The 12,065-nt window shown below is 36.1% G+C and overlaps 1 protein-coding gene across 1 annotated transcript; it reads right to left on the minus strand.

Moving 5' to 3' along the window:
* Window positions 1-315: 315 nt before the first annotated feature.
* LOC149218186 (zinc finger CCCH domain-containing protein 17-like) lies at window positions 316-2,034 on the minus strand. Its single transcript, XM_089386500.1, has 6 exons — window positions 1,681-2,034; window positions 1,339-1,440; window positions 1,159-1,251; window positions 972-1,073; window positions 683-829; window positions 316-453 (listed from the first exon to the last, which is right to left on the minus strand). Exons 1-6 carry the CDS (start codon window positions 2,032-2,034, stop codon window positions 316-318), a joined length of 936 nt encoding a protein of 311 aa, XP_089242626.1.
* Between the last annotated feature and the right edge of the window lie 10,031 nt (window positions 2,035-12,065).

The following is a 12,065-nucleotide window of genomic DNA, read 5'->3' on the forward strand; positions in this document are numbered from 1 at the left end:
GGCTACCTTGGAAGCACAGAGCAATGTAGCTTGGTTGATAATTCATAGATAGAGGACAAACAACTTTAAGAAAGAGACAATATTGCATTGAAGCTTAGTAAACATGTTTTTGCATAAGTTAACATCTAATTAGAAAATGCATACAAAAATTGTAGACAATAAGGATATAGATAACATACATGTTCTTCAATATGAGTGTAAACCACTTCAAGGGCTCCAGTTGATGCAGCAGCCCAGACCTGGATTTTAATGAGGTAAAAACCTCCAATGAGCTTTGTACACCTTCATATTTCCAGATAGATGTAATGATATATATCAAGAAACTTTCCTCACCTTCACTGTGCCGTCTAAAGAGCACGACAAGAGAAATTGGTCCCAACAAATAAGAGACATCACAACTGATGTGTGATCTTTCAAGGTCTGTATACATTCAAAAGTTCTCAAGTCCCAAACCTGTGAATTTGTTTAGACAATGTCAAATATAAAATCATCATACAATGTCAAATATAAAATTAAATCATCTAAATCTAAGATGTACTTTTCTTGAATTGCAAGTTCATGGAAAACATTGATATTTATTAGGAGTACTGCTATATCCAAATTGAACTAGTTTTAAGGAAAACCACAGATTCTCTTGATTTGTAAACAAATAAAAGTATTTGCAAAAAACAAAGAAACTTACTCTTATTGTGTGGTCCATAGAAGCAGAGTACAATCTATCTTTCTCTGAGACTAATGAGATAACAGGCAACATATGACCTGTGAGGAACGCTGCAGGGTCAAATGTACCGGTTGCAGAATTAAACTTCCATGCCAGAATAGTGCCATCCTGTGGTATGGAAAGTAAAAAAACAAATCAGCAGGGCTATATAATTCAATAAAATAATTACCTATATTTAATTTGATAGAGCAAAACTAATGACACGTGATTACAGAAAGGCAAGGCAAAGGCAAGGCAGGAGTTTCCTTACATGTGTTCCAGCGAAAATCGTTTGATTAGCGATTGCCAGGGCATGGACTTGTCCCTTAGGGCCGTCTAATAATAACTCTGTCAAGTTGACAGTATTCAAAACCTGCAAAGTAGATACACTGTGTTAACTTACGGAATTCATTCTGTTTAAATCAATTATGAGGCTAAGGCTAAGCGTGTTAAATTACCTTGACAGCATTACAAAGGCCGACAAAAAGCCATGAACCTTCACTCAGAAAACATCCAACTTTGCTGTCGCTGCCCAAGGGGATATCCGTGCCCTGTTAAAGAAAGAAGATGGTAAGCTTTCATAAATAGATTAGAAGAGAGGAGAGGAGAATTTTAGTGTATGTAAAAGCTTAAAGTACCTGCCCTGTATGGCAGTCCCAGGCTATAAGCTTGTTATCTTGGCCAACAGAACAGAGTTTGGCAGATCCTGAATGCGAAAAAAAATTGATTCCTCGAATAGGCTGCGGGAAGGAGTTCAATTATCAAACGGATATGCATACAAATCAAGGATACCCAGAAAAAACTTAACGCTCACCTAAACTTTACCAAACTAAGAAACAGAGCAAATAATAAGGAAACACTCTGATAAAGTGATTATGCAGAGCGAGCAAGCAACTAAATCAAGAACATGCAAAGCAAGAAACAACCAAACCAAAAGCATACAAAGCAAATAAGGAAACTAAGAAACAACCTAAGCATACCTTGTTATCGTGGCCAACCAACTTAGTCAAGAAAGTGACATTGGAACCTTCAATAACATGGGAGTGCAGATATTTGCAGTCGTCGCTTGCGTACTTGCAATTGCCTGCAAGCCAATAGCGGCATGCTTTATCCTTTTTCTGAATCTGTCCTCTCCTGCATCTGCTATTATTCCTTCTGTCCATGTTTTCTTCACATCTCTTTGGAGCTACAACCCTTTTGGAGGGGTGGCTGTAGGAGTAGGAGGTTGAGCTTTTATTATTTCCTCCTGCTGGTTCTGGTTTGTCTGAGATGATATCCATGTCGATATCCATCGCTACAGATTTCTCAGAGAGGATATCCATGTCAATCTCCATCGCTACGGGTTTCTTTGAGATGATTTCTCTGTTATTATGCAGTCAATTCACTCTGCTATTATGCAGCCAATTCACACTTTGTTTCTTTGAGATGATTTCTCTGTTATTATGCAGCAAATTCACTTTCTGTTCTTCTTCAATCGTTTGCAGATGATAATGCAATGGCTTCTCTGTTTATGTGGGTTGTTCTTTGAAGTAATATTAGCGCGTGTTCGCGGCTTTTGCATGTGTGTTGCTATTTAAACAAACAACTACCAGTGAACACTAAGTAAATACCCATCGTTCCTCGCGCAATGCAACCAATTCGTGTAATATTTTAGTGCATGCCTATCGTTATCTCAAGTAATATTTTATTGCATGCGTGTCGTTATCTCAAATTATATTTTGTTGCCTGCGTGTTGTTATAAACAAATTTTTTTAAGGAACGGAATAACGCTTGTTATCTTAACTAAAAGGCACTACAAGTTATAAGCTACAAATTTAAATTTTTTAAAATTTTCTCTTTTCTTTCCACACTCGTACTACACGTTACAAGCTATAAATTTAATATATATATATATATATATGTTTTTATTCGAAATACAAACTTACATTTACATATTGGATGTGAGAATGTATTATAATTGAATGTAGTTACAAAAAAACATCTATATAAAAAATATTAAATTTACTTGCAATTAATTGCATGCAGGAAGATATCTTAAAAATATACAAATCAAAAATTATATAAATTAAATTATAAATTCAATGATATCATTAGTTTATCTTTTCAAGAGAATATTAAAAGGGATATCCAATGCAAGTGTTTGTCCAGTAGCATGAAGCTTACATAAGTTATAGTTTATTAATTCATTATCAACAATGACTTTTGTATTGCAAAATAACAATCCTCAAACCTTTTATTTTTCTAGAAATTCTTTATCATTAGAATGCTTTTGAGATTTAAAATTTGATTTCAATAATGTGTGTCTCAAGCTATATATGAACCCTTTAATGTTTATGGGAGTGTCTAGACAATCATTGATATATAATATGCTCTTTCTTTTAAATTTCTATAAGTCATAAATGTTCATGCACATAGCATACATAGAAATTCTATGTTTGTATTTAACAATAATTAGTTAATTACACCAACTATATTGTGAACCATAAAAACATATCAATGATTGGAAAAGCACAAATATATAAGAAATATAAACATCTTTATACCCATTGACTTTATTATGGACTAGCAATCATGTAACTTTATACCCATTGACATTGTTATGGATTAGCAATCATGTAATTATTACACTCATAAGAGATTTTTTTCCCTACATTCAACACGACAATGGATGATGACTAAGCATCACACATGGCATAATTTTATGAATTTGTGTACATACTTTTCCACAAGAAATAAGTACTCACTCCTAGGAAACATTGGGTTATTCTTAGATATCCTTCTTCCATCTTGTTTTTCTATTTGGATATCCTACTAGAAATTTCGAGTAGGGTAGTATTATTATTGTCTCAAGGGTCGTTAGAACCTCGATTGACTCAACACAAGGAGATGGATTACATAGATTAAATGAAAACTTATTTTATCTCAATTTCTTCCTTTCCATAGCTAAAAACAAAGAGTGGTTCCCATGTGTTTTTCCTACAACTCTTATTGGATCCTTAAAAATTAACTTGGTAGATATGTTCTCAATTGGAAATTAATGATCCATCATCAAAAGTTTAAGTTAAGGACACAAGAACATAAGTTTTCCCTTGCAATGGTAGTTTTTTATTCATGTTAGGAACTATAAAATAAGGAGACCACTTTTCATGTCCTTAGAGAAACTATACGATTAAAGGCACCGCATGAATCTCTAGGAATGTGGCACCAATGTTCTTTCTTCCCAATGACTTGCTCAACTTGGGCTTGCTTGAACTTTGATTAGGCCTACTCCCATATTCTATGGTTAAGTGTTTGCAAAATTATGTTTACTTAACCAAAATATCACATGTATAAACTATAATCTTTTACATCATGTTTTACATAAACATACAAGTACACAACATAATATGGTGTGGGTGACTCACCAACTTAATACTCAAAAGATGTAAAATAATGATAAATATTGCAATCACAACCCACCAACTTACAAAAATAACAACCTGTGCCAAAACTCATGCAAAACCTCTCTTAACCAAAATACTAAATTTGGGCCAAACCCTAAATTTACAAAAGAACTCAAAATTTCTACTAAACACAAAAAATTTGTCCTACCTGAAACTCAAAATTTAGCATTCCCAAACTCCAAAATTATGCTCACCTTAACCTCAAATTTTGGGACACCAAAGTTCGGGCTGACAGAAACCCAAAATTTGATTCTTCCTAAACCTCAAATTTTGTTCAGCAACCAACATCGAAATTTAGCTGGAACACCATATTTTGATATGTCTAACCTAAATTTTGGTCTTTTGCCTCACAATGTATGGAAAGCACCAAAATATGATTTGCACTCAATCGATCATGTTGCATGTTTGGAGGAGGCATGCCACATAGAACAAAGTCACAAGTCACCTTCCCACATGTCTTCCCATCTGGTAGGATGCACCCATTGTTGGAAATATGTTGGGATTGATGGCACCTACAAAACATTGATGATGATGTTGTCATTGATGGCAATTGCAAAGCATTGATGATGGTGTTGTCATTGATGGCAAAGGTGTCACAGATGTTAATGATGATGACACAGGTGGTACAAATCTCACATGTTTCCAAGCATATTGGTGAGCAATGGTGGTAGATCTAATTGAAGTAGGTGCAGTAACTTTCAAGGCATTTCCAGTACAAAATAATGTAGAAATTATGGTGTAGATTTGCAACTGCTCATGAATTTTTAATCAAAATGACAAGACACAAACCCACTCTACTGTTATGTGGAAGTTAATTCATAATTTAGAACAAAAAATTAGACATGCAATAAGAAATAACACACATGCACACAATATTTTTCTTGGGGAGAGCAATCTGCTAAAAACCCCAATGCCTTCTTGCATTAATCTTATGAATAGAGATGTATTACAATTGCTTTTCTCAACTGAGAACAACCTACAAGTGCATAATATATCACTCTTCTCATTGAAAAGCTTTGACTCAGACCTAGTCAATTTCCGCCTCTACTCGAGCCCTTATTTCCTTGTCAATTCCTTGAGAAATTTGGCCCCTATTATTTAGGAATTTCTCCAAAATGGATTGTGCAATTCCTCAAGTTGATCATAAGGTTGAATGCAACAATTGTACACTCAAGACTAGTCTACAGCTGATGTTATACTTCCTTGGAATCTCCACCATAGCTAGGGAACTCAAATTTTTTGCATGCACTAGCTCGTTTGGGTTGATTGATCAATTAACTGGATGATCATTGAGTTTGACTGAAGTCCCACTGCACAACTGAGCTTCCACTAGTTCCTCCAATAGTTGGAACCGATTTAACTAAAGAAAAAAAAACTTGAGATAATTGACTTTGATTACTACAAATTAGCAATCATACAAGCTTAACTGAACTCTAACTCCTCCAACTCGAATTTACTGAGTAAACTAGGTGACACAATCCATGTCACACAAGTTAACTACATCCAAGTTTTCTATTGATGTGGAAATTCAATTTTTCTCAATTTAATCAAGGCAAGATCAAATTGAGAATTTCTTGCTGCATTTTTCAACACTCCCTCTCAGCAATAAAGAGATTATCAACCACCCCTATCCTGCACCTGTGGAACTCAAACTTCCCTCTTGACAAGGCCTTTTGTCCAAATTGATGAGCCCCAGTATTGCAGCAAGGATGCTGCAACTCCTAGGGTGACAAACTTTACTTTATCAACCCAGGGTTCGTACAAACTTGGAGGTGATGGTGCTATATGCACAACAGATGCAACATTCTACTCTTGTCACTTCTCAACTAGGGCGATAGACCACTAGGGGTTTTTAAACCAATCTTCTATTGACTAGAAGGAGGTTGACTTTTGACAATGAATGTAAAGCTATCTTTGATGCAGAACGTAAATGCTTGCCTATTTTAAGGAAATGAAAGTGCTAAATAGAAAGTGCTATGAAATGACATGAAATTACCTAGTTAAGAATTAACACACATTACTTGTAGAAAAGACCTAATTTAACCTTGCATTATATCATCTAGCTGTCTGGACTAAGTAGGCATGGAAATGATCCTAATATTGCTATGATTGATATATACATGAACTAGCTAAATATTGCAAAAAGGAGTATTTTGGTTTTCAATTTAGAAATGTAAATGTTAAGCTAAACAACCTGATCTTTTGCAGGGGAAGGAAGGCGTGGGAAAACTGGTCCAAAATGGCATTGAAGGTTACCTAGTACGAAAATTTATGAAACATGGTCGACGAAGGTGTTGAGGGTTGGAGCCTTCAATGAGGGAGTTGAAGATTCCTTCTAGTGGTAGCTGATAAATCGGATTAAGGGGTTGGAGCCCCCTTCCGGTGGTTATCGGTAAACGAGATCAAGGGGTTGGTGCTCCCTTCCAGTGGGTGATGGAGAACAAGTGAAGGTTGTAGCTTTCTGCAGATGGGTGCCTGCGTACTGGTATGAGTCTATACTAGTGCAAGATTGTAAGAAGTTTTTATTTATATTAAAAAGAAGACAGAGACGACAACATCGGTGGTTTTTTCCCACATTAAGTTTCCACCTTAAATCCTGGTGTTCATGTGTGTCTTATGTGTGATGGCTTATTTTGTTCTTACTGCACATGGTTACTGTTTATATAATGTTGAATGAAGTATTGATGATCTGGCTTAAGATAATCTAGAAAATTAATTAACCAAAAAATATGTTTTACTGGATATACACTAGTTGTATGAATAATAGTCGCATACGCACGTGAGTTCCCTTCAGTAAAGTCGCATATAGAAATCTGGATATGAAATTGAAAAATTTAATGGTTTTAAAATACTGATTCACCCCCCCCTTCAGTATTTTTCCCAGCACTTCCATCTTTTGTTATAATCCATTGTTCCTTCGTCTTCTTTCCTAGTGATCATATTATCTCCTCATATCCTTAGGTGTCTTCTAGCATGGTCTCCTTCTCCATATCCTTCATCATCATACTTTCATGACATGATAGAATACCTATGAATCCAATCCACCCATGACAAGAAGTCATCAATCCGATAAACCCCTAGCCTAATATGCTTAATGAAATCACTTGTTAGAGTTGGAAATGGTGACTGATTAAGTGACTGACTCAGGTATTGCATAGTTCTAGACGCCAAGGTCGAGGACTGAAGCTTGAGATTGTGCAATGCGTAGTTCAGGATGGATAGGGTCAAAGGATTACACAGTTGAGGGACTCAGGGACTCGGGCTGGAGGCTTGAACCATGAGACTGCACAATGCGTAGTTTTAGAGGCCTGGGAAGAGAGAATGCGCAGTTTAGGGAATCAAGGGCTCAAGATGGAGGCTTTTGAAGGCCTGGGCTGAGTGACTGCATAGTTGAGGAACCCAAGAGGACAAGCTTGAGGCTTGAAGTTGCTCAATGCGTAGTTCAAACAAGAGAACATGATGGGAGATTGCGCAGTTGAGGGGTACAAGGCCTCAAGCTTGAGGCTTGAAGTTTCCCAATGCACAGTTCTAGAGGGAGAGAGGAAAAGTAATTTCACAGTTGCATTGTTCAAGAGCTCAAGGATAAGGCTTGATGCTTGAGACTATGCAGTGCGTAGAGAAGGTTGGCAGGAGGCAAGGATTACACATTTATGGAGCTTAGGGGCTGGGCTTGAGCACTAATATTGCGTAGTGCACAGTTTTGGGGGGAAGAGACTACACATTGCACAGTGCCAAGAGCCAAGACTGTTGTTTTAGGACTGAGACTACGCGGCGCGTAGTCCAGGAGGGTTCAATGAGGCTGAGAGGCCCGGTGGGGAATTTTCCCAGTTTTGAAGAACTGTGGGATTAATGAGATGAAGTTGAATAAGAACAAGAATTGAGCATGACCACACACTTAGATCACATGAAGACAAAACACAGGACACTCATAACATATGAACAACATGCTTTCCTCAATGCGACAACATTGCAACAGCTCACTCCAAGTGCAACACTAAAGATACACTTTGTGACGACAATGATGACACTTGTGTGACAGTGCTTGAAACTTTAGAAATGAGTACAATACATGTTTACATGATGAGAAAAATCATTATCACAAAGATTACCCCTTGAAACACACAAGAACTAGCTTTTATACAATTTGTGACAATTAACATGCTAAAAGATGACATTTTCTATATGAGAAGGAAAAGTGCGAACAACACTTGCAATATGAGAACAACGGTGAAAGTGACACATGCCAGAGCGAAGATAACATGAAAGTGGTACTACTTAAAGTGAAAGAAAGCAAAAGCGACAGTCGAAAACATGAAAACGACACTTGTGAAAGAGAAGGTGCGTAAAAGTGACAGTTTGAAAAACTCACGGAAATAGAAGTACAAACGCAACCAAAAGTGAGGGATTGTCAATGACAGTGCGCACTGACTGTCGACATGGGTTGAACATTGCATAGCCACTGTCTTGATGGAATGTTCCTTTTCAATCTTGCATAAAAGGATGTGCTCCTGAACTTCTTATGAATTGAGCATGTGTGAGCAAGTGACTTCGATCGATCAAGAAGTGACCAGAATTCAAGTGTAGGTAAAATTTTGGAGGGTTTTTGTCAGAGCAACAATAGGTGGAAACAATTTACTGGTTCCTATGGTTATTTACTTTCTGAATTTATTTAGGTGGTATAATCTTTTGGATGTTGTCCAATCCCGGAAGCAACCTACCTATAATAATGGTAGAATTGGGGTGGAGGGTATTGCAAAATGTCTTGATCATTTTCTGGTGAAGGCCGATCTTTTAGAATTTATGGGTACCACGAGGTATTGGACTCGAAATGCAGGTATCTCAAATCATAATCCAATTTTCTTATAACGGAATGATGTTGTAAACCTATTAAATCATCCTTTTAAATTCAATCATGCTTGACTAGTAGAGGAGGACTTTCAACCGATTGTAAAAACATGCTTGAAATATACAGTTGTTAATTGAGTTAGATCACACATGGGTTGGATATGTTAGAGGTTAGAAATACTTAAGAGAGTGGTTAAAAAATGGAAAAGGAGAAAAAAAGAGAATTTCCAAGGAGTTATTGAAAATTGATATCAAGTTGGAGATACTTGATTATCCCAAAAATCCTAGTTTTCTATTAGAAAGAACTAAAAAGGAAGCATTGGAACTTGATAATTGAAAAAGATACGTCCTTGGACTACAAGAAGAATAATGGAATTTAAAGAGTAGGGCTATATGGGTCACTACGGGGGACAAAAACACTAAATTTTTTCATAATTTTGCATCAAAAAGGCATAAGGAGAACACTATATGGGAGTTGCAAGATGAAGCTCAGAATTCACTACATACTTGGGATCAGTTACAAACTGAAGTTGTTATATGTTTTGGAAATTTATATTATGCTAGAGTGGATATTGAGATTGATACACAATTGAAGACGATCAACTCATGTCCCACATTTTTCTCTCTTATGGATTTAGAAGACATTTATAAGCTTGTCAACAAGGAAGAAGTGGGATTAGTCCTAAAGAATTTTTCCAAAAGCAAAAGCCCATGTCTGGATAGTTGGATTGTGGATATTTTTATCCACTTCTTCGAATTTATGGGGGAGGACTTGGTATAATTGGAAGAGGATTCTAAGAAGAACAGGGTGGTTTCAGGCTCTTTAAACTCAACATTTATTTCTCTTATGCCTAAGATCTCAAAGCCTATTATTTTTAAGGATTTTTGATCCATTTCTTTCAGTAATATTATATATAAATTGATTTGTAAGGTGATTTCCATTAGGCTCAAACATAAACTATCAAAATCTATCTCACTGTAGCAATTTGGTTTTCTCAAGGGGAGGAAAATACATGATGTCATTGCAATCACACAAGAATTTTTACACACGACAAAAAAAAAAACATTTGAGTACCCTTATTTTGAAACTAGACTAGGATTGAGCTCTCATTTGGTGTTGTTCAATGAATTATGGCTTGTGTTATCCCTATTCAAATTATTTTCATTAGTAATGGTGTCCCATCTATGTTTTTCAAGGTGGCCATGCGTGCTCTTTATCTCCCTTTTTGTTTATCTTTCTCATAGAATGTCTAAGTCATCTTCTTCTGGAGGAAAAGGGAATGGGCTAGATTTTTGGTGTTGTACCTTAAGAAACCAATTTCCTGGCTGTGGAGAAATTGTGTTTAAGACATTAATGATTATTGTTTGTTGTAACTTATTTGTCACTTTATTGTTTGTTGTATTCTTAAATGAAGGACCTGGAAAACTTGGTCTTTAACCCTTAATACATATGTGACTGGAAAATCTCATAATGCCATTTGTTGCTAGATATAAATGATGAATGAAGAAAGCTTGAAGGAGAAGTTTAAGATAATATGTTGCTTAACACAGAACCTACTATCCGTCACTTAGAAGAATTATGAAAATGAGAACTGAATCATAGACAATATGTTGCTTGACACAGAAACTATTATCTGCGACCCTTGGAGAAGTTAAAGATAATATGTTGCCTTACACAGAAACTATTATCTATAACTTAGAAAGGAAGGTGAAAACTTCAAGTATAGGAGCGCTCTTTTAAGGAATTTTAACTTTATCTACATAAGCAAATAAAGGCCTGCAGCTTCATTACTATACTTGAAAGAAGAAAACATAAAATGACACATGACAAAGAAGTTACAAAATTATACCCAACAATTCATGGAAACTTCTGATCCTTTCATTAATCAATAGCTATATCAGGAATATAGTAGCTTAGTCTCCAGGTTCTCCAAAATTCCGAACCCCTTCTTTGTAAATTTTCATCCTTTTATACATTGTGGAACAGTTGTTGATTTTTGAAACTGCCCAAATTATTTAACTGCTTCTCTAACTATATGAAGTAAAAACTATTACAGAATTTTACAGAGGGTAAAAGACACCTCCAAGAACATCAAATAACAAGAAATAACTGAACTAGAAGATGAGGATAACTGTTGGCTTGCTCTGCTAATCGGCTGTTGAGTTCTTCTGTATATGCTTAAATAATGATTAATCCATTTTAGTCATGATAAACTGTGTTAGCCATGCGTAAATCTAGGCTTACGTATGTATCGGGCATTTTGATTGGCCAAAATACAAAGGAAACAACACCAATTGCCTTCCTCTTCGGATTCGGTTCTAATACTGATTTTTCCCTTTACATAGCAAAATTAACGTAAACCTTTGATTAATACGGAACTCAAAAAGAATTAATTTTGCTTCATAAATCCGTCGGATCCGCCCGTTCAGTGCTCCATTGACTTCGCATCGCAAATCGCAATCGGCATAACTACATACATATACATTCGGTGCTTTACGGACCTGCCAGGACATATAAAATGCAACATATAGTTTTTCGGGTCCAGCCCATCATCGCAAATCGCAATCGGCGGAACCAATGTACATAAGCTCTGTTGTATGGTGGACCTGCCGGGATTATTAAACGTAATGTATATCTGTTTCGGGTCCGCTCATCGTAAATTGCAATCGGCGGAACTAATGTACATAAACTCTGCGATAAGCGGACCCGCCAGGACTATTAAACACGGTGCATATATATATTTCGGGTCTGCCCATCGCAAATCACAATCGGCAGAGGTAGCACTTCATATATAACCGCTTCCATTGTGATTTGTGATTGCGATTTAATCGCATCGCATCGTTGAACTATGGTCGACTCTTTAATACTTGTTTTCTTTTTATTTCAATGTGCAATTATTGCATCACCCCTTTTATTTCAATATGCAATTATTGCATTGCTTCTTTTGTGCCTTATCTATTTTTCACTAATTTTTAAATGAAAAATAAAAATTATAAACTATGAAGATGCATGTTACAACATCTGGCTCCACCTGGGGATAGTTCTTTTGCCATAGAAGCACTAAGAACCGTAGATT

The sequence above is a fragment of the Pinus tabuliformis genome, chromosome Q (assembly GCF_031772625.1).
Source record: "Pinus tabuliformis cultivar Carrire ecotype Pingquan chromosome Q, CPIR1, whole genome shotgun sequence".
NCBI lineage: Eukaryota > Viridiplantae > Streptophyta > Pinopsida > Pinales > Pinaceae > Pinus > Pinus tabuliformis.

Bases quoted from the DNA above. Each gene is read 5' to 3' on its own strand.
- LOC149218186 (XM_089386500.1), bottom strand. From the start codon at position 2,034: ATGGAGATTGACATGGATATCCTCTCTGAGAAATCTGTAGCGATGGAT. The intron at 1,252-1,338 runs GTACTTTAAGCT...TTTCTTTAACAG, and splicing joins GGGACTGCCATACAGGGCAG to GGCACGGATATCCCCTTGGG. The intron at 454-682 runs GTAAGTTTCTTT...ACAAATTCACAG, and splicing joins CTATGGACCACACAATAAGA to GTTTGGGACTTGAGAACTTT.